Source organism: Ictalurus punctatus, chromosome 5 (genome assembly GCF_001660625.3).
Source record: "Ictalurus punctatus breed USDA103 chromosome 5, Coco_2.0, whole genome shotgun sequence".
NCBI lineage: Eukaryota > Metazoa > Chordata > Actinopteri > Siluriformes > Ictaluridae > Ictalurus > Ictalurus punctatus.
Genome location: NC_030420.2, coordinates 47,501 through 70,000, shown reverse-complemented (window position 1 = coordinate 70,000; position 22,500 = coordinate 47,501). Strand labels below are relative to the sequence as shown.

The 22,500-nt window shown below is 40.8% G+C and overlaps 2 protein-coding genes across 6 annotated transcripts in view; one reads left to right on the top strand and one right to left on the bottom strand.

Moving 5' to 3' along the window:
- Nucleotides 1-503: 503 nt before the first annotated feature.
- On the bottom strand, nt 504-10,940 carry LOC108265589 (Rieske domain-containing protein). 4 transcript variants are annotated; one of them, XM_017468109.2, is made up of 6 exons: nt 10,838-10,940; nt 9,500-9,680; nt 9,232-9,266; nt 5,897-9,003; nt 1,660-2,892; nt 504-1,238 (listed from the first exon to the last, which is right to left on the bottom strand). In XM_017468109.2, the coding sequence occupies exons 1-4, from the start codon at nt 10,910-10,912 to the stop codon at nt 8,734-8,736; spliced, it is 561 nt and encodes a 186-aa protein (XP_017323598.1). In that variant the 5' UTR covers nt 10,913-10,940; the 3' UTR covers nt 504-1,238; nt 1,660-2,892; nt 5,897-8,733. The 4 variants fall into 4 exon arrangements, with proteins under 4 accessions (XP_017323598.1, XP_017323599.1, XP_017323593.1 ...); XM_017468110.3 differs by having other exon boundaries at nt 10,818-10,928; XM_017468104.3 differs by lacking the exons at nt 9,232-9,266; nt 9,500-9,680; nt 10,838-10,940 and having other exon boundaries at nt 5,897-6,120.
- Nucleotides 10,941-13,315: 2,375 nt separating this feature from the next.
- The window catches only part of hmcn2 (hemicentin 2), a 40,822-nt gene continuing 31,637 nt past the window's right edge, over nt 13,316-22,500 (top strand). For both annotated transcript variants that reach the window (XM_053680000.1, XM_053679999.1), the window contains exons 1-8: nt 13,316-14,097; nt 16,221-16,291; nt 16,569-16,727; nt 16,858-16,980; nt 19,994-20,165; nt 20,258-20,364; nt 21,638-21,758; nt 21,872-22,135. In XM_053680000.1, the coding sequence (XP_053535975.1) occupies nt 13,854-14,097; nt 16,221-16,291; nt 16,569-16,727; nt 16,858-16,980; nt 19,994-20,165; nt 20,258-20,364; nt 21,638-21,758; nt 21,872-22,135 (1,261 nt within the window). In that variant the 5' untranslated portion in view covers nt 13,316-13,853. The remainder of the gene's footprint in view (nt 14,098-16,220; nt 16,292-16,568; nt 16,728-16,857; nt 16,981-19,993; nt 20,166-20,257; nt 20,365-21,637; nt 21,759-21,871; nt 22,136-22,500) is intronic.

Genomic DNA, 22,500 nt, shown 5'->3' with positions numbered 1-22,500 from the left:
TGAACAGATCAGACATTTCAGTGGCTCAATATGTAGCTAGCTAACATTAGCACACTTGTTTGCTTGATTCAGCTGGGTATGGAGTTTCCTATGTTGGGTTTTGTTTGTTTTGTTGTGGTCAGTGTAATAAACTGCACTTATTTTCTGCTAGACATGAGAGACAGCAATTCACCTCTACTCCAAGAAAACCGAATCCTCCGTCACCTCCAGTGTTAAGCATCAGAGCTGAATCAGATCGGTTTTGTCTTTCAAGGGGAAAGGGTAATAAACAGACAAAAAGCTAATTGCTTTTTGAAGTCAAAAGCATAAATTTGCTTGAAATCCTTATGTAGTACACTTAAAATTAATCGTTTTCATTAAAACATGCAACAAGTAAACTGAAAGAGATTAGACTGCCTAGAACGTGAAATCTAAAGATAACGTTAATACACACAAATTACGGCTAGTTACACAATGATGATTTGGCAACATTCAATTTTTTACTAATAATAATTTGCAATGACTTGACTGAGTAGAGTGATTTATTTAAAACATTTACCTTATTTAAAACATGTTCATTTGGTCATAACAAAAGCAACAGATATGTTACTTCTTACTGTTATGTGGATGTACAGTTACAGATCCGCTGTGTGATCACAGACAATCCATACGAATACCTCAAACCACCAGCTTCCTCCACGCAGAGGAGTGGTGCCAAAGCACAAACCAAAAAAAATAACTCCGCAAGTAACTTGCAATTTTATGTTTCAAACAGAGATGGCGATAGAGAGGCAGACATTCAGCACTGCAGATTTAAACATCAGTTCCACCTCATCATCACTTCACACACCTGAATCCTCACTTTATAGTTTTAACTTTTACAGCTTTCAGCATGGTGTTTTCTACATTTCTTCTCCTCTAACATTCAACACACAACTCCTAACGTCATTCCTGCAGAGGTTAATGTAACACTGTACAGCGTACTCTCACTGCGCTGGTGTGGACAAATCAATTCTGCATTTTCATGAGGATGAAGATTTTTGAAAACCCTTTTCATGTGGATGGGAAAACAGAAAACTGTGATTAGGGTTAAAATGTGATGTGTACAGGTGTGGGTGGAGCCTCAGTGTAATAAAGTATAACAGCACTCTGTGTGGACAGGGGGAAGTGTGAAGACTGGATTAACACATAGCCTGTGCGTGATTGGCCAGCACTGATTGATGATGTCATCGTGTTTCTCCGTTTCATCAGAACAGCAGCTGAAAACACACACACACACACACACACACACACACACACACACACACACACACACACACACACACATTCAGAAAAATCCCCAGTGTTGAATTAACACCCAGAGTGTTCATTTGTGTCCAACGGACTTATATAAACACTGTAGGGTCACACACACACACACACACACACACACACACACACACACACACACACACACACACATTAATCCTCCTCCCCTCCACACACATTCCACACAAAGCCATGCTGTTTGTTAGGTTTCTGTAGTGATGAGAGCATGAACACGGCGAACATTAGAGAGAACTATTCCAGCCTCCACCCCATCCAAACACACACACACACACACACACACACACACATATACACATACACAACACATACACACATACACACACACAACTAGTCCCAAAATTATACCTTTACCTGTGTTCATGCAGTGCTGATGATGTTCTCCTGAACTGCAGGTTCTTCTGATGGAAAGTTAATTGGAACTTCAGACAAAACTTCTGGAACATCTGCTGTCGTCTCCTGTGCTTCCATTTCTGGAGCTAATATCACATCTGGTTCTGTCACATCTAGATCACAATCTAAATCCTTTGGATCTTTCATTTCTGAGCATGGTAATTTTTGGGGTTTCATCACATTAGGAACTTTGGTATCTTCTGAAGTCTCCAATTCTTTATTTGATGTTACTTCTACTTCATTTACAGCTGTTGGTGCTTCCACCGTTTCTGGAGCTGACCATTCTGAGCATGCTGTCAGTTTCAGAGGTAAAATTTCAGGAGCTTCCATTTTTTCCAGACTAGCAGTAAACTTTGGTGATTCTGTGACATCTGGAGCTTCTACTATTTCTGGAATTGACGTTTGTGGAGGTGCTATCACTTCTGGTGATACCAGAGTATCTAGAGTTGCTGTCACTACGTGGGCTCCCATCACTTCTGGAACTGCTTCCATTTTTGGTGGTGTCACATCTGGAGCTTCTACTGATTGTACTTTTGGGACTTCCATAACTGGAGCTTCTATTTCTGGAACTGAAACGTCTGGGGATGGTACTTCTAGAGTTTCTTTTGGAGTTGTTAATTCTGAAACTGTTGTCATATTTTCTGGTGCTTCCTTTCTTTCTAGTATGGTCATTTCTGAAAATGAAACTTCTGGTTTTTTCATCATGGAAATTTTCTGAGATGCTGATATCTCTAGAACTACTTCCATTTTTGGTGGTGTAATCACGTCTAAAATTTGTAGTGATGGTACCTCTGTAACTGCAAAATCTCCTAGAATTTCAACTTCTATCATCTCTGGAGCTCCCAGTGTTGATGCTTCTCTTAGTTCTGGAGCTACCGTCTGTTGTGGAGCTCTAATGTCTTCTGGAGCTCTACATTCTTTTGGAGCTATGACTTCTTCTGGAGCTGAAGTTCCTGGCCTTTTCCTTTCTTCTGGAATGTACATTTTTGGAGATTCTGTTTCTGAAACATGGAGTTCTGTTGCAGCTTGAGGAGTCAGCGGTTCTGGGATGGACGTCACTTCTGGTTGTGAACCTGGAACCTTGGCTTGAGCTTTCATCTGAGCTTTTTGGGGTCGATTATGAACACCACAAACTCCTGAATTTCTTTTTCCAGTAACCACATACTGATCCTCCAGAAATTTCCACTGTCCATGCTGTTCACACACACACACAAACACACACACAGAAAGAGAGAGAGAGATTGTGTGTTATGCACTTGTATGAATAACAGAATCATAAGAGACCCTCTAACTGAACAACACAACCAAAAGAGGCAAAGAATGCAACACACACACTCTCTCTCTCTCTCTCTCTTTCTCTCAGTGCTACATAAACACTACCACACACTCTCACAGTCAGTGAGATAACTTTTTTTAATAGCTCATATATATATATATATATATATATATATATATATATATATATATATATATATATATATATATATATATGTATGTGTGTGTGTGTGTGTGTGTGTGTGTGTGCATGTGTGTGAATTTCTATTATAATCCTTATTGTAAATAATCACACTTTCGATCAATAGATCTGTCTATCCACACTAAAAAAATAATTGGCATCTTAATAGAACAAAATGAAGCATATGATAATAACAGACTTCTCCAATCTACACGCTGCACTGCGTCCAGCAATAAAGTCAAACTGGCCAAAGTAATAAACTAATAATAATTAATCAATTTATAATAATTAGTAAAGTAATAACTTCAGCCAAGTAAACTTGTTCCACCCGGAACTCTCTCACTGTCGTAGATCAGAAATATATGTAACAGATGTAAATAAAATTGAGTTTAAAACTTTAAACTGCTTGTTCAGATAATGAATATAATTTTATGGTGTAAACTCTAAAGGCTTATTGTAATCAGATACTTAATCAATGTTAAAGCAGACAGCAAACTGTCCCATTTTAAAAAATCAGTGCTTTTTAGCAAAAAAATTGCTTTTACTTATTTATCTTAAACTTAATAAAATTTAAATGTCCTTACCCCACAAGTCATGTCTGAATTTCTAGAATGTTGTTTATACAGAAAAACAAGACTGAAGTGCAAGTTCAACAACAATTAAAAAAAGAGAACAAAATCATTTTTTTTGGTAAAAGCTGAAACAATATGAATGTGTAAATATGTTTTAATAAACACACACGACAACACAGTTAAAAACTGTTGCATTGCATGAAGAACCTACAGTGGATGCTGACTGACTACTTCTAAAACATTTAATATTTAACATAAAGGCAGCAGTAGCTCAGTGGTTAAGATGTTGGATCTCTGCTCAGAAAGTCATGAGTTGAAATCCCAGCGCTACCATCCTGCCCTTAACCCTCAACTGCTCAGCTGTAGAAAATGAGATGAATGTAAATCGCTATGGATAAGCGATAAGAGCGTCTGCCAAATGTATAATTCCATATGAGATGAGTCTTATTTCAGAGTCTTCTAATGACAACTTCCTATTAGCTCAGCAAGAGCTAAGATTATATAATATTAGATTAGACAGCTAACTAAACGAACAAGAATTAGCTGTCTAATCTAATTACCACCTCAATTATATTAAGCATGTACCTAAAAACAGACACACACACACACACATATCACATGCTCATCACTTGAACATGGGTGTTCTTCGCTATGTTCTTCGCTAACTTGTGCTAGCTAGGTCAAACTAGCTGGTGTTAGACAGGATGTACACAACATGCTAATCCTTTTACACAGAAATCAAAGTGTCATGTTTAATGATATAAACAAGGCTCCATCCAAAGAAGCACCAACATATTGTAGCAGATATTTTTACATTTGGAAATTTTTTGCTTATTTTTTTAATAGTCTATCTATCTATATTTCTGTCTATATTTCTGTCTATTTATCAGGTCTTTTGAGTGAAAGAGGTGGTGCTGTAATTAACACCTGATTAATGTCAGTGTTTCTCAGCAGCAGAGTCACAAACACACCGAGTGTGACATCCTGTCTGTCTCTCTCTGTTCTCAGCAATGAGTGTATGTGTGTGTGTGTGTGTGTGTGTGTGTGTGTGTGTGTGTGTGTGTGTGTGTGTGATAAAAGAAGAGGTTTAATTTATTTTTATCCCATGACTCTACGCTCTGTCTATTTAAAAATTTTAAAAAACTAACAACAGCGTGACAGACAATAAAGTTTTCTGAATTTGATATTCCTGTAAAAAGAAACTCTCTCTCTCTCTCTCTCTCTCTCTCTCTCTCTCTCTCACACACACACACACACACCCCTTTTTTTACATCACAAAAACCTGCCATTTTAACAGGGGTGTGTAAACTTTTTATATCCACTCTAAGCTCTGAATAAGGGACAAATACTTTTCATTCTTCACCTCCACCAGACTGGAGGAATGTACCCTGCCCTGTGTATTACCACCCCTCTTCACCCCTCCCAGGCACCAACCCCACCCCCTCCATCAGACACTACAGTACACAATGTCCCTGTAATCAGAACACACACACACACACACACACACACACACACACACACACACACACACAAACAGTTTAACACTAATTAACACAATCACATTTTATTAATAAAACCATTCAGTGCCAAGATATTTTGTAGTAATCTCCTCTTAGACACTAAACCCCTAAACACTAAACCCTTAAACACTAAACCCTTAAACACTAAACCCTTAAACACTAAACCCCTAAACCTTTTAATACTAAACCCTTAAACACTAAACCCCTAAACCCTTAAACACTAAACCCCTAAACCCTTAAACACTAAACCCTTAAACACTAAACCCCTAAACCCTTAAACACTAAACCCCTAAACCCTTAAACACTAAACCCTTGAACACAGAATACAGTCAATCATTTCTGAAAAATTCCACACAATAAATTGCACACTGTTTACCCCTTTACACTCATTCATCCACACTTTACTCTTACAGTTCACTCAAATGATGACGGAAAAGGTGTTAATATTTTCACAGCTCTGCACTGCATGTGTTTATTATCCTAAACTCTATATAGATAAATAAAGACACTGCACTACACACTGCACTACACACTGCACTACACACTGCACTACACACTGCACTACACACTGCACTACACACTGCACTACACACTGCACTGTGTTGAACAATAATAAAGATGTTAAGGGTTAGGGTAAGCGTGTCTCTCACCAGCCTCCTCACACGGCGCTGTCTCTTCTTCCTCTGACTGGGCATCTTCACTGTACGTTCAACAGAGGAGAAGAGAGGAGAAGAGACTACAGGTATTAGAGGAATCAACAGATCAAAGAGGAGAACTGGGTTAAATAAAATAAAATAAAAGAGAAACAGAGCAGAGAGAACAAGTGAAGAAGGAGAAGTCACTCCCACTGAGCTCAGTCATGTGAATACACAGAGTTTAACTGGACCTGAAGTGGGCGGGACACACACACACACACACACACACACACACACACACACACACACACACACACAGAGTGAGTATTAAATTATGTTGTTGTCTTTACCTCAGAACACACACTGCACATTTTTATCACCTTAAACATGTAAAACTGTCAAAATAAAACAAATGAAAGAGGAAGAGCTGATTTTAAAAAGCCTCAAGCTAATATTCCACTAAAATAATGTTAAAAACACGACAAACACATTAAACACTACACAAGTACACACAGTGTGTAAAGTTTATTATGAACTATATATCAGTATAACTAATACACCCAGCAGAGCTGTATAATATACAGCATCTCACAGAAGTGAGTACACCCCTCACATTTGTGTAAATATTTGATATCTTTTCATGTGACACACTGAAGAAATGACACTGTGCTACAGTGTAAAGTAGTGAGTGTACAGCTTGTGTAACAGTGTAAATTTGCCGTCCCCTCAAAATAACTCAGCACACAGCCATTAATGTCTAAACCGCTGGTAACAAAAGTGAGTACACCCCTAAGTGAAAATGTACAAATTGGGCCCAAAGTGTCAGTATTTTGTGTGAACACCATTATTTTCCAGCACTGCCTTAACCCTCTTGGGCATGGAGTTCACCAGAGCTTCACAGGTTCCACTGGAGTCCTCTTCCACTCCTCCATGACCACATCACGGAGCTGGTGGATGTTAGAGACCTTGTGCTCCTCCACCTTCCGTTTGAGGATGCCCCACAGAGGCTCAATAGGGGTTAGGTCTGGAGACATGCTCAGCCAGTCCATCACCTTCACCCTCAGCTTCTTCACAGAGCTTTTTACAATGCACATCTCAATCATTTCTCTCCTATAGTTGTAGTCTATAGAGTCAAACAGTGCTGTGTTAACAGGAACTTCAGCATGAGCATCGTTAGATATTTAACTTTAATCTCTCATATCAAACTGTTCCATGATGGAGACTTGAAAGTCCATCATGGAAAAAGGCTCTTAAACAAACTAAGAAGGCTCTCCTTCCATGCAATTTGGAACAAGCTGTCCTTTCACCAGATTCAGAATTACACACTAAATACTATATAAGTGTATTTATTATGTTGTGGATATTTTTTGATGACACTGAAATATAAGCTTATATTCTAAATTAGCCATTTAATTCTTTCAGTGTTGTTTTCTACACTAAATAGCATTGTGTGTTCCCTGTAAATGATAATCTGCTAATTGATAGTATATTGATATATATATATACACCTTTGCATATAAGTATTCTTCACCTCTTATTCAAATATCTAAGAGCCCCATTATTGAGTCATGCATTATCATACTGACCACAAAAATCACTATTCATACTCAACACTTCATCAGTTTACAGGAACATTAACATTTTTGGGCACAACAATGGTTGCCCCCCCCCCCAAAAAAAAAGATCCAGGTCTTCCCATAAGTATGTGAATGCTATTGCTGTGACTTTTATATCATTCAAATCATTTCTTATATAAAGAGAGTATAGTGTTTAAAATGATAACTTTAAAGATTTAGCTTTAAAGAAGTATTTGTTGCAGTGTAAATCACTAAATATATTACAATTCACAAAAGTGTGTACGTGCTTTAGCGAGTTCGCAATAAGTGTGTGAACAGTTTAAAGATGTAAATACTGTCTCTATTCTTCTCCTCAGTGATAAGCGGGTGTCAGAAACGGAAATTTGTGCAGCGCCACCTTGTGTACCGGAGTATTACTGCCTTTCATTAAACACAATCTACTATGAGGGAGTGAAATTACACTTTCATTCAGCGCATCGCTCGCGTTTAACACCTGGGTGTGAACACAAACAAACACAGAGAAAATCTGACCATTTAATGCGCTGCTAAAAACGTCCCGTTGTGAACAGGCCTTAATTCACAATGTGCTCATCCTGTAAACACTGTGTGTCTTTAATCTTCTACAGATGTACACTGTAATAATTTATAATTACACTATCCGCTGTCACCCAGATGAGGATGGGTTCCCTTGAGGTTCTTCCTCATAGCCTCTCAGGGAGTTTTTCCTCACCACCATTACCTCCGGCTGCTCATTAGGGATCTAAATCTACATTTGGATCTGTGTAAAGCTGCACTGTGAAATAAAACTGAACTGAGAGTGATATTGATTTGCTCTTTGAGTTTATTTTGTAAATGATGTGAATGATTGGTGTGTAGAAAGATGAAATAAAGTAAAAATGAGACACACTGAAGTGTGACATGATTTCTGATTCCTTCCTGCAGGTGTATAACGTCACTTCCTGTTTTCACTACACACTTCATGAAGACAGTCTGAGACTCGTTTAATCCCAGAATATGTTCTTTTTTGGATAAACTCACAGCATGATAAGGGTTAATGTGAGGATTATGATTAGACTGCAGGAGGCAGTGAATCAGTAGTGATGAGAATAAAATCCTGCAGGTGAAAATAAATGGAAAAGGAAAAAGACGCAGAACAGCGATCCTCTTCAGTTACACTCAGAGCTGAGTTTATCCACATGACCTTTAACCTCCCCAATACTGCACGTGTGGGCAAACAGGAAACCAGTGCAGGGCTGCAAACCAGTTCCTGTGATGTCACTTCCGGTTCTTGTGCAATGTGTCTCTGTACTTTGGGGTCTGGTACTGGTCAGACTCAAGGTGCTCAGGTGAGGTGTTGAGGGTGATGTACACACGACCTCTGACCTCTGTGACCTTGTGAACTCTCTGTTTGACCCCTTTAGAGCACCAGCGTGGTTTCAGAGGCTTCACTGAAGGATCCACAGCCTGGTACACACCTTCACCATCACACAGACTGATCTTATATTTATGCCATGGACACACAATACACACACGCCCCGCTATCTCCTACACAAACACACACACACACACATACACGAGAAAGAGGAAGTCAAAAAGATAAACATGTCTGATTATCAGGAGGTAAATACACTAGAAATGTTAAAAAAGGGTGAACAACACTAAACAGATAAACATGCTAAGTCTAAATGTACCTGAGGGGATTAAATAAACTAAATATGCTAATGATGCTAAAGTAGCTAAGCTAAATGAGGAATGTGTAAAAGCGGGCATCACCTCAATGTCTCCATTCTGTAGAGGACCTCCAGCATCTAAAACAGAACAAACAGGGACACCAGTGATTAACACACACACAAACACACACTTCAATACACCTGACTGCAGCCTGCAGAACAGGGTGGGGCTACATGTGTAGCTCCGCCTATAAGAGATTGGGTTAGGCGTCATTACATTGCCACTAACCAATTTGACCAGTTCTGCGTGGAGCGACACGTGTAGCCCCGCCCCGTTCTACAGGTTGCAGCCAGGACCTTCTCTCACTCACGGTAGCAGCGTGCATCCAGAGCGTGAAGCGCCCCCTGGTGGTGAAGAACCAGCACATCTCTGCCGTTCACACTGGTCACTACACGATCAGCTCTGATTACATCATCACGCTGACCAATGAAATGAGTGGGTCTGGTCGGAGATACACCCTCATCTGATGACATCACAACTACAGAACACACCTGAACACACACACAGAGAGAGAGAGAGAGAGAGAGAGAGAGAGAGAGAGAGAGAGAGAGAGAGAGAGAGAGAGAGAGAAAACGAGCTTCTTGAATCTTGATTAAAGCTGTATGTATCTGATAGAGTAGGATCAGTGTGTCATACAATTGTTTATTCAGCATTATTTAATGTTACCGGTTGTGTTTATTGGTTCATTGGAAATCATTAATTTATTATCCGTAGCACAGAAACCTCGATGCAGCAGTTTATTCTCTCTCTCTTTTAATTCAAGAAACATGAACATTATACACTTTCATTCAATTGCAAGTATTAAACATTATACCGTTAAATGTGTATAAACCACTAAGAGTAAAAAGAGAGATAAATAAATAAATAAAAGTACCGGGGAAATGAATATTGTAAAGAAAAAAATAAGAATACAGTTGGGTAAATAGCTTTCAAATAAATACTTTGTAAATCTCAAACTTTTAAGGTCTTTATAGCTGTCTTATTCAAAGAGTCTCTAATAGTGTCTGTGTACAGCCTTACTTCAGTTAACAAACCATAAAGTTGGGTTTCTTATTAGTAAATTTACATTTATGAATATGAAATTAGGTTAAAAAAAAATGAATAAATGAATGAAATGAAACCACTTTTCATCTTCTTTAGAATAAATTGTGAAGCCAAAAAGTACATTTTCCCATATAAATTAGAGAGGTCTTGAACACTGACTATTTTCATAAATAATTTCTGTACATTACACCACAATATAACTGAATAAGAACAATGCCAAAATAAACAACACGGCTTCGTGATATTGCAGGAAATAGTTATTTATAACATTTTAAAATCTCAGTAAAAATAACTTGCTGCTTAAAATTTGTGAATAAGTTTAAAAGAGACGTCTTTAACCTTATTTTTAATATGATAAAACAGACTTTCCCCCCAACAAATCACTTTTCCATTTAACAAAGGTCCATTAGGTTTTTCTCTATGCACTTCCTCCTTCTGACCAGCAGGAGTCGCACTGTGCTCAAAAGCTCCGAGTCAGGAGAGGGGAAAAGCGTCATTTTGCCCTCACTAGCGAGTCGCGAGTCATTCATTTGTTTATTTACTTTATAAGCGTAAGTTAGAAAGGAAGAAAAAAAAACAATTACATTTAATAAAACGTCTTTACTTTGTTTGTAAGGCGAAATTTCACGGCTAATCTCCACCTGCAGTGCCGCACGCCTAACTTCCTCTCAGGAACCATGCGTCACATCCTGAACGCGCTGTCAAAATAAAAGTCTGATCTCCATTTCCGCTTTGATCACTCTCAAGTGAATATGAATTAAGGTATTTTATAATATAAACACCTGATATCACAAAATATCAAGTGGAAAAAGTCTGTGTTAAAAGTAAACCAGTGCTACTGATTTAGTAAATCAGTTTGTTAATGACATTTTGAGGGGTGTTTGTATAGATTTGTTTGTTGTGATGTACAAAATGAGAGATGTGTGAAAAGATTTTTTTTAATGTGAACTTTTAAAGTGTAAAAACTTTAAACGAATTAACTTTTCTAGACACTCACCTTTCATCTGTTATATTGTATATCTTTCATCTAATGCAATTCCATTATCTGTATTTGTATCTGTTTAGTGTTCAAAATATTTGTATTTATTTTCATATATTCTTATGTTTTCATATATTCATATAATCATTTGGATGAATGATTAATGATTAATTAATTCGGAAGTGTGTGTGGACTGCAATGGAAATGTTTGGGTTTTGGTTAATTCTAAAACTATGCCCCGGAAAAAAAAAATCACAAATTATAACAATATAGCTTGCTATCATCTATCTAACATGACTGAGTAAACAAGCTAATCAAGAAACTCTTATTTAAGCTACGGATGACAACAATAGCCATCCGATAATATGTTTATTAGTCACAGGGGAGGACTGCATTTCTCCAGTTGTGGTAGGTGCATGTTGTGTGGTGTCAGGTATAACTGGTGAGTGGTATAACTCTAACCCTCATCTCAGCAAATACCCAAATAGGAAACCACTTAGCAATGGGATTGAAACATATAGTCCTGTGTGCTTGAACTGTAAATCTGAATGATCAGTGATGGCTGTGAAAGAGCAGCTGATAACCAGGGAAAGTCCAGGTGACATCACAGAAAGATGGATGAAAGGCGGGAAAGACCCTACTGCGGTTGCCATGGGCTAGCTACCGATGGCAGCAGAATCATCATGCCTTAGCGGCTTATACAGGGTCCAATCACAGGGAAAATACCCCCAGAATAGTAAGAGCAAATCTGATACTCTGGTAACAGATCATGACGTATTTTTGACTGTGGGAAATGGAAGTGGCACTCAAGGTGCTTGAGGTAACAACACCAGCAGGAATCACACTCCAGAACTGCATCTGTAGCTGATCTGAAATAACATCAACCAGGGGCTTCAAGGCAGGATCAAATGCTTCAAAGACACAAGTTTGGGACCTCATAATTCTTGAGGGAAAAAGCAAGACATTCAAATGAAGTTCAGCATCATTAAGAAACTCAAACTCTGCAGAGCATCAGTACCCCAGATCCTGCAAGCATTGAAAACCAATGCTCACAGAGATGTCAAACACAGTCATCAGAAAAGGTGCTTCAGGGGGAAAACCTGCAATAAGAAACAGTGGGGTACAGTCGACAAGGACCTATGCAGATTCCTCAGTGATCTAAAAGACACAGTTGAGAAGAGGATTGAGAAAATTGGTGAATATATAACTATGGGGCAGAAAGATTTGGAGATGGTGTGAGGGATAAGAAAATAACACCAACACAGGCCAAGTCAAGAAGACAAAAGGAGATAGAGATCCTCATCAAGGAGAGATGATAGCATAAGAATCAGTGGAGAAAATCAACCATGGAGGAAAGAGATGGACTAAACATTCTGCAGTAAGAGGTAAAGGCTCAACTATCAACCCTGAAGAAAACAGAAAACATCAAACTCTGAAGAAAGAACACCCTTGGACATGCTTCTAAAAGGACCCTTATAAGTTTGCGAAAGATATAAATAAAAATAAAAATAAAAATAAAGGAATAGATATTAAGATATCAAAGCCTGAGCTGGAAGATCATGTGAAAAATTCTAAGAATCATCAGAAGATCTCAGTAGCACCACCTTCTCCACCCTCCACATCAGCAGTTTGACATCAGTCTCCCCAGACAAAGTGAGCTCATAAAAGTGGTAAAGCAGGCAAGGACAGAATAACCTCCAAATAAAATGCACCAGGAATTCTGAATTTCCTATGGAGACAAATGAAGGTGATGTAGAAAAACAAACTCATCCCAAAAACATGGTGACAGAAAGAGTCCTCATTCCAAAAGAAACATATTTCAAAGAAATTTTTCAAATTTCTACAAATAAATCTGATGACAGTTGAGGGGAAAATATGTAATATTTTTTCATATTTCATTATTTTCATCATTAATCATAGCACAAAGACTTTACTTTCATAAACAGGAACAACTTCATTGAGAAATCTGTGCAAAAGGCAGAGACACCAGGTTTCTCTGGCAGCATTCAAGCAGATCGAACACGGCTAAAAGGGAAAGAAGAGACCTCCACGTCATGTTCTTAGCTCTAGCCAGTGCCTTCAGCTCAGTTCTTCCTTTTGGGAAGATCTCAGCAGGGAGGAAGTGGTGTCTAGCAGAAGCATTGACACAGACAAAGGCTTTCCTGAGGTTTGGGATTTGTATTCGTTTGGACACATTTTCTGTTCAGTTTGTTTAATGTTATATCACACTTCATTACATCATCACACAGTTATATCATCATTGTTTATGTATAGAAGTTGGTGAGGACCACACTAATTTATTTATTTATTTATTTCACCACACGATATGTCATCCCAGCTCTGGTATTATTAATACTCTTTCCATTAATAACCAACACATGCTGAGCGCCAGTTCTGTTGCTGTTTCTCTCTCTTGAGATTTTGTGTGTGTGTGTGTGTGGGAGAGCTGAGGGGTCAGGTTACACACACACACACACACACACTCACACAGTCTCAGTCTCTCGGTGTGTCCGGATGAATCTGTGTTGAGGGGAATTTTCTTTCACTGTAACCGGATCTTGATCGCGGTCTCGCGCACGGTGTTCATCAGAGCTCGGTGTGTATCCAGAGCTGGTTGGTTTGGACCGGAAGTGAAGTGCTGATGGAGTTGAAGTTCTGGGTAAAGTTTTTAGTGGTGGCGTTAGCGTTGCTCCAGGCTTACGCGCAGTTAAACCTGGAGCATGAGATCAGCGGTTCTTCTCTCGCGTTCGTGTTTGACGTCACGGGCTCCATGTACGACGACCTGCAACAGGTGATGGACGGAGCCTCGCGCATCCTGCACCGCATGCTGAGCCGCACGGACACGCCCATCCGAAACTTCGTGCTTGTGCCCTTCCACGACCCAGGTAATGACAACACCTGATATTAACACAGTCCAGGCTCATTCAGTGACTCAGTGATATGGTGACACAGTGACTCAGTGAGGTAGTGACATACACTATATGGCCAAAAGTATGTGCACCCCGAGCATCACACCCATATGTGGTTCATACCCAAAATTGGAAACAAATTTGCCAAATTTTAACAGCGGAATTGTATAGAACGTTATGATGTAGCTCTACAGTTTCCCTTTACTGGAACTAATGGCGCTTTTCCACTGCATGGTACGACTCGACTCAACTCTGCTCGCTTCTTGGGGGCTTTAATGAGTCTTTTATTGTGCATTACAGCACAGTGAAATTCTTTTCTTCACATACCGCAGCATGTCAGGAGGTTGGGGTCAGAGTGCGGGTGCAGCCATGATACAGCGCCCCTGGAGCAGAGAGGGTTAAGGGCCTTGTTCAATAGCCCAGCAGTGGCAGTTTGAAGGTGCTGGGACTCGAATCCCTGACCTTCTGATCAGTAACCCAGAGCCTTAACCGTCAAGCCATCACTGCCCCTTTCTACTGTGGATAGTACCTGGTAACTGGTACTTTTTTTAGTACCACCTCGGTCAAGGTTCTAAGTGAGCCGAACCGATACTAAATGTGAGCCACACACTGAGGGAGAAAGGGTTCTCCTTAATGAGTGGTTCTGTATTGCGCCTGAATAAATGTGTGTCATTTAATACATACTTTGCATATGGTAATATTCTAGTAATTGAAAATTATGTATAATTTATCTCATTACAGATAAAATTACAACAAAGGTTTCTGTATTAGATTTTTACATCTTGCTTGTTACCGATTTCCAAACAGGTGTTTATCGTAGTCGCTCCTGTCGCGGCTAAATCTAATGTAGTAATATAGAGCACTACGTAGGTTCTAGAACACCGTTATTTTACATCCTTATTAGGGTCCGTGTTCAGTGAACAGGAAAGGCATTTGGAATATGGCCCGAGCATGTATTTATACAGGACTTCAGTAATGCAACATTATTCCTGCGTGAAGGCGAGTGGAAGACGGCACCCATGCTGAGGCGGCATTATACTTTCATATATTATATAAAAGCAAACTCAGAAAAGTAAAGTGAGTCGAGTCGAGTCGTACCGTGCAGTGGAAAAGTGACTTAAGAGGAACCCAAACACTGTTCCAGCATGCTGATGTCCCTGTGCAAAAATCGAGCTCCATGAAGACGTGGTGTGTGAAGGTTGGAAGAAGGTAGAAGGACCCGAGTGTCCTGCACAGAGCCCTGACCTCAACCCCACTGAACACCTTTGTGATGAACTGAACTGGAGTCTCCTTACATCAGCATCAGCACCTGACCTCAACCTCACTAACGCTCCTGTAGCTGAATGATCACTAATCCCCACGGCCACGCCCCAAAATCCCCAAAATCACACTCACAAATCCCCACGGCCACGCCCCGAAATCCCCAAAATCACACTCACAAATCCCCACGGCCACGCCCCGAAATCTAGTGGAAAGCCTTCCCAGAAGAGTGGAGCGCATTACAACAGTAAAGGGGGAATAAATCTGGAATTAAACATTCAACACGTACATATGGGTTGAATGGAACTAAGTGTTGAATAGAAGCTAAATTGCTAATACAGACAAGAAACACATTGTGAGTAATTCCCCCCCAGGAAACACTGCCCTTCTTTTCCCCTTTCACAAAGTGGTTTCACCCTCAGGTGATGAAGGTGTGTGTGTGTGTGTGTGTGTGTGTGTGTGTGTGTGTGTGTGTGTGTGTGCGTGCGTGCACGCGGTTGGGGGTGTCAGTACTTCCTGTAGTGTTTAATTTGTTTATACCCTGGAGATGCTTCACCATAAAACAGTAAGAGACAGAGCAACGGGTGTGAGACAGGAGGGAGGGCGAGAGAGACAGGTATGAGACAGGAGAGCAAGATAGGGGGAGAGGGAGGGGGAGAGGGAAGGGGAAGGGGGTAAATAAAGAAACACACACACACATACACACACACACACACACACACACACATACACACACACAGTAAACATAAAGACACTCCTGTCAACCAATCAGAAACAAGGAGTAAATATGTATGTATTTTGTGATATTTAATGATCTGATGTAATGATGTATGTTTTAGACATCGGCCCTGTTTCCATCACCAGTGACCCCAAACAGTTTCAACACGACCTGCAGGAGCTCTTCGTCCAGGTCAGTCCACCTTTAATGTGTGTGTGTGTGTGTGTGTGTGTGTTACAAAGAGGATATGACAATTTGGAGATGAGTGTGTTTAGGTGTGTGTATTTAAATGTATGTGTGTTTATAAACTCACATAAACTCTAGAGCACTTTACACTGAAGAAGTAGAATTATAAACTCACATCAGACTGGGAGCTAGCTACAGGCTAACAGCTAACAACTAACTATAGTCTATAATAAACAGCCTAAAATCTATAGTGTGTATGTGTATGTGTGTGTGTGTTTCCCAGGGGGGAGGTGACTGTCCGGAGATGAGTGTTGGAGCAATACACTCTGCTTTGGATGTATCTTTGCCTGGATCATTTATTTACGTTTTCACTGACGCTCGAGCTAAAGATTACAGACGTAAACAGGAAGTGCTACAGCTGGTGCAGCTCCGGCAGTCTCAGGTAACAGCATGGCATCATGGGATACCATCAACATCTGGAAGGACATGATGCACATACACCGTTCACAGTGCACTATGGGTAATACGCACACTCACTGTGTGTGTGTGTGTGTGTGTGTGTGTGTGTGTAGGTTGTGTTTGTGTTAACAGGGGATTGTGGTGATCGTTCTCAACCCGGTTACAGAGTGTATGAGGAAATTGCAGCCACGAGCTCCGGACAGATCTTCCACCTGGACAAACAGCAAGTTAATGAGGTAGGGCGCACACACACACACACACACACACACACACACACACACACACACACACACACAGTGTTCTCTGATCCTGGGATGCATTTGAATCATTGGAGAGTCGTTTGGCAGTGGATGCAGGTTAGGTTTAACCTCCTGTCATGTTTGAGGTTCTGACGCTGTTTGGCAAAATCACCTCATAACATGTAAACATCCTTAAACATATTTTACTCTACAGTTTAATTGAACACTTCTGAAAATAAATTAGTTTCAATGTGATTATTATTAGTATTATTATTACAGCGTACAATAGCTAACTTAGCTGAACTAAGCTACCTTGGGTAAGCTCATCATAACGTTAGAGGTAAAATATATAAAATATTAACGTATCCGTACTCGTCTCCGTGTCTGTCTCCGTGCCCGTTGTCGTACTCGTCTCTGTGTCCGTCTCTGTGCCCGTCTCCGTGCCTGTTGTCGTACTCGTCTCCGTGCCCGTCTCCGTGCCTGTTGTCGTACTCGTCTCCGTGCCCGTCTCCGTGCCTGTTGTCGTACTCGTCTCTGTGCCCGTCTCCGTGCCTTGCGAGAAGCTGCACTAACTCCTTGCAGACCCAGACGAGCAAAACGGTTAAAAGTGTGGTAAGTCTGTAAAACTAAAAGCAGAGATTTGACCTTTGTTGCGTAAGGCTCCGTGTTTGTGTCTGTTGTGTAACTTCTGCATTGTTGATGATGTTGATGGTGCGTTCAGCTCGCTTATCAGTGGAAATGCGAGCCGGTTCTGAGTGAGTGCCAGCCTCTGGCCGAGCACCGGCTCCAGCTCTGCCACCAGCCCTGGTGGAAAAGCAGTATTACTTCTTGACATTTTATACAGTTGTGTGCTTCAGACTTTGTGGAACAAAGGGGAAAAAGCACATTACTATTCTTCTCCGACTTTTAGAGGGGGTCGAGGACCATGCTGCTTGGCCATTTTTGACATGAATGTAACCATGTCATCCTTTTCCTCATCAGAGGATAATTCCTCCTGCTCTGAATTGATTTCAGCATTGTCATATGATTCAGACGCTTCTTCCTCTATTTCACCTCCAGCATCCTGCGAATCATGGCCATCTTCTTGTTCAGTGACAATCAGTTTTACCCCCTTCCCTGGTTCCCTTCCCTGACTTTTACCCCTTCCCTGACAGGTCTGGATTATGCTTAAGAGATATTTAGTTACCGTGGTCAGTATGTCTGTGTCTGTGTGTTTGTGTGCACTTACATGGAAGGCAAACAACAGTAGTATTCCCCATGAAAAGTAAGACGTGTGTGTGTGTGTGTGTGTGTGTGCGTGTGTGTGTGCGTGTGTGTGTGTGTGTGTGTGTGTGTGTGTGTGTGTGTGTGTGTGTACGTGAGCTAAATGAGCTGTTTGTGTTCAGTATAAAGAGTAGATAAGTCTGTCCATGTAAGCATTATGAGTTTAGAATAAGTTGTAGTCTTCATCATGATTTTTAGTGTTAATAGCCTTTACATGTCTTTATAAATGTAACAGGATCTTGTTACATGAATCCAGCTGTGAGTTGCACATCTGGAGCTCCAGTTAAACCTACAGAGTGACCCTGAGTGTGAAAGAAGTGCTGAATGAATCACAGCTATGGATAAGGGATTCAATTCACTGTGGCATTTCCTTGTCAGTAATGTGTGTATACACACACACACACTCATACATACACACACACACACGCACACACTCATACATGCACACACACAGAACAGGACCAGCTGCAGAAGCTCTCACACACACACTAATACACACACTCATGCACACACACACACGCACATACACACACGCTCATACACACACACAGACACACACACTCATACACGCACACACACTGAACAGGACCAGCTGCAGAAGCTCTCTTACACACACACACATACACACACACACACACACACACACACACACACACACACACACACACACACACACACAAACACACACTCTGCTGACAACAGCTGCTTCCTCTTGGATTTTACAACAAGGAAAACTCTAATGATGAACACATGTGCAGTCAGATCCCATGGAGAGAGAGACAGAGACAGAGACAGTGAGGAAGAGAGACAGACAGAGTGAGACAGACAGGTCACCCACATCTTAGTCTACATTGTGTACTTTATACATCACCACACAATTTTATGCCTCCATGTTTAAAGATCAGAGGAGTTCCTGTGTGTGTGTGTGTGTGTGTGTGTGTGCGTGTGTGTGTGTGTATTTGCGTGTGAGTGAGTGTGTGTGTGTGTGTGTGTATGAGTGTGTGTGTATATGTGAGTGTGTGTATGTGTGTGTGTATATACGAGTGTGTGTATGAGCATGTGTGTGTGTGTGTGTGTGAGATGGAATGTGTGTATTAGGGCTGCAACTAACGATTATTTGTATTATCGGATGGGGGCGGGGCAAACTTTCGGTACACTTTTTTTTGTTTATTTAAAATAAAAACTGAATGTTACAGATATAAACTTCACACTAAAACTTTACACAACAGAAAAGAACCCAACACACACACACACACACACACACACACACACACCAGAATATATATTATTCATTTAGGACTGTAGTTTAATTCTGTGCTTTTTGTGCATCCATAAAAAATAACGCGTAAATACTTCTATACAATATAAACTAAAATAAATATTAGAGAGGTCTGTATCTGCTGTATCATGGCTGACCCTGTGCTCTGACCCCAACGTCCTGACATGCTGGGGTATGTGAAGAAAAGAACTTCACTGTGCATATGTATATGTGATTAATAAAGCCTCATTATCATTATCATTATATGAGTGTGTGTGTGTGTGCGTGTGTGCGTGTGTGCGTGTGTGTGTGTGTACGTGTACACTACATGGCTGTGTACTGTTTAACCCTTTTTCTTTGTGTAAATTTCTCATGATTTGATATTAGAGTTCTCTTTGTGTATCACTCGTTAATAAAGACATGGCTGAGTTTGAGATTAAACACGTGCAGTTACAGTGAGATGTGTTGTGTTGTCTTGTTTTTTTTCAGGTTCTGAAATGGGTTGAGGAGACTGTACAGGCCATGAAGGTCCATTTGCTCTCTTCAGACCATGAGCTTGGTCAGGAGACATGGTGGGAGTTGCCCTTTGACCCCAGCCTTAAAGAGGTGACCGTGTCTCTGAGTGGTCCAACACCTCGCATCAAGCTGAGAGATCCCCGTGGTAAATGATCTAATTTAAAGCCCTGATTAACTGTGTGTGTGTATATACGTGTGTGTGTGTGGCAGTCAGTGATTTATGTATTGGTGTTTTAGGTGGTATTGTTGGTGAGAGACAGGGACTGAGAGAGCTGCTGAACATCCCGAACTCTGTTCTAGTGGTGAACCTGAAGAACCCACGTCCAGGACTGTGGACACTGAAGGTCTCTGATTTTAATATTATGAAGTTTTTGATTAGCATCACTGCACCAGATGTAGCTCATCATGTGACATTTATCACAATATTCAATGTACACAACATTACAACATTCTAAATACTTATACACTGTATTGCCAAAAGTATGTGCACCCGTGACCATCACACCCATATGTGCTTGTTGAACATCCCATTCCAGATTTATTCCCCCTTTACTGTTATAATGCGCTCCACTCTTCTGGGAAGGCTTCCCACTAGATTTTGGTTCGTGGCCGTGGGTATTTGTGAGTGGGATTTTGGGGATTTTGGGGCGTGGCCGTGGGTATTTGTGAGTGTGATTTTGGGGATTTTGGGGCGTGGCCGTGGGTATTTGTGAGTGGGATTTTGGGGCGTGGCCGTGGGTATTTGTGAGTGTGATTTTGGGGATTTTGGGGCGTGGCCGTGGGTATTTGTGAGTGGGATTTTGGGGCGTGGCCGTGGGTATTTGTGAGTGGGATTTTGGGGATTTTGGGGCGTGGCCGTGGGTATTTGTGAGTGGGATTTTGGGGCGTGGCCGTGGGTATTTGTGAGTGGGATTTTGGGGATTTTGGGGCGTGGCCGTGGGTATTTGTGAGTGGGATTTTGGGGATTTCGGGGCGTGGCCGTGGGTATTTGTGAGTGGGATTTTGGGGATTTTGGGGCGTGGCCGTGGGGATTAGTGATCATTCAGCTACAGGAGCGTTAGTGAGGTTGAGGTCAGGTGCTAATGTCGATGTGAGGAGACTCCAGTTCAGTTCATCACAGAGGTGTTCAGTGCAGTTGAGGTCAGGGCTCTGTGCAGGACACTCGAGTCCTTCTAACTTCTTCCAACCATTAATTGAATTGCAAAATGAAACAGTAATTTAAAAATAAAATACATTAACAAACTAATTAGTTAGTAATTAGCAGTCTAATTTGAATTTTGCAGATTCTGGTACTAAAGCCTGCTGAGTTTATCCAACAATTAAAATAAGACTGAAAATTCTGCTCAGTGATTTGTAGTCGTTATTATTTACAGAGAATAATGTGGGCGTGGTCAGTCGTCTGCTGTCCGCTCTGGTCATGTGGTCTAGTCTGTCCTCCGTTTGTCTCTGTCCAGCACGTGGACCTTGTTCTGAAGAAGTGAAACTGGTTTACAAATGTAAAGGATTTCAGATGGAGATCCTCAGATACATGAGCAAACAATTATGTTACATACACATACCTGGATTACTGAAAATCTTCACACACAGCTGTTTGTAAGGTGTGTTATATTTGTGTAGGTGGCATCTAGTGGGCGACACACACTCCGAGTAACTGGAGTCAGTAACCTGGACTTCAGAGCCGGTTTCTCCACTTCAGCTGTAACTGAATTCAGCAGAACCAGAGAACGACCCGTCAAAGGTGAAAGATCATCAGAAGGAAACTGACTCTGTGGGTGTGTTTCATTTCCAACACAAGGTTGATGTGTGTGTGTGTGTGTGTGTGTGTGTGTGTGTGTGTGTGTGTGTCCTCAGGTGCTCCTGTGCATGTACTTTTGAAATGTTCAGCTCTGAGCCCTCCTGGTGTGCTAAGTAGTGTGGTGTTAGTATCAAAGCGTGGTGAGGATCTGCTCAGTGTTCCACTTCCTGTTCCTGTGGATGGAGGAGTGAGTGGAGTGTGGAACGTGCCGGAGATACAAACTCCATCTGAAGGCTTCTTCATTAAAGTCAAAGGGACAGATGGAGGCGGATTTGACTTCCAACGACTCTCCAGTGTTTTATACACCAACATTATTCCAGGTGACTTCCAGCATTTCTCTTCTCCTCCCTTCTCTTCTCTCCTCTTCTGCCCCTTCTCTTCTGTCCTCTTCTCTTCCCTTCTCTTTTCTTCTTTTTTTTCTTCCCTTCTCTTTTCTTCTCTTTTCTTCCCTTCTCTTTTCTTCTCTTTTCTTCCCTTCTCTTTTCTTCTCTTTTCTTCTCTTTTCTTCCCTTCTCTTTTCTCCTTTTCTCTTCCCTTCTCTTTTCTTCTCTTCCCTTTTCTTCTGTTTTCTTCTCTTCTCTTTATTAATTTTCTCTCCTTTCTGGTTTGTTCTACTTTCTTCAATTTGTTAATAAATTTTTCTATAAGAAATTTCTCATGTCCTTTTCTCTTGTTTTTTTTTCGT

Coding starts and splice junctions, on each gene's coding strand:
- LOC108265589 (XM_017468104.3), bottom strand. CDS start 5,941: ATGCCCAGTCAGAGGAAGAAGAGACAGCGCCGTGTGAGGAGGCTG. Junction 2,893..5,896: donor AGCGCCGTGTGAGGAGGCTG/GTGAGAGACACG, acceptor GTGTGTGAACAG/CATGGACAGTGGAAATTTCT.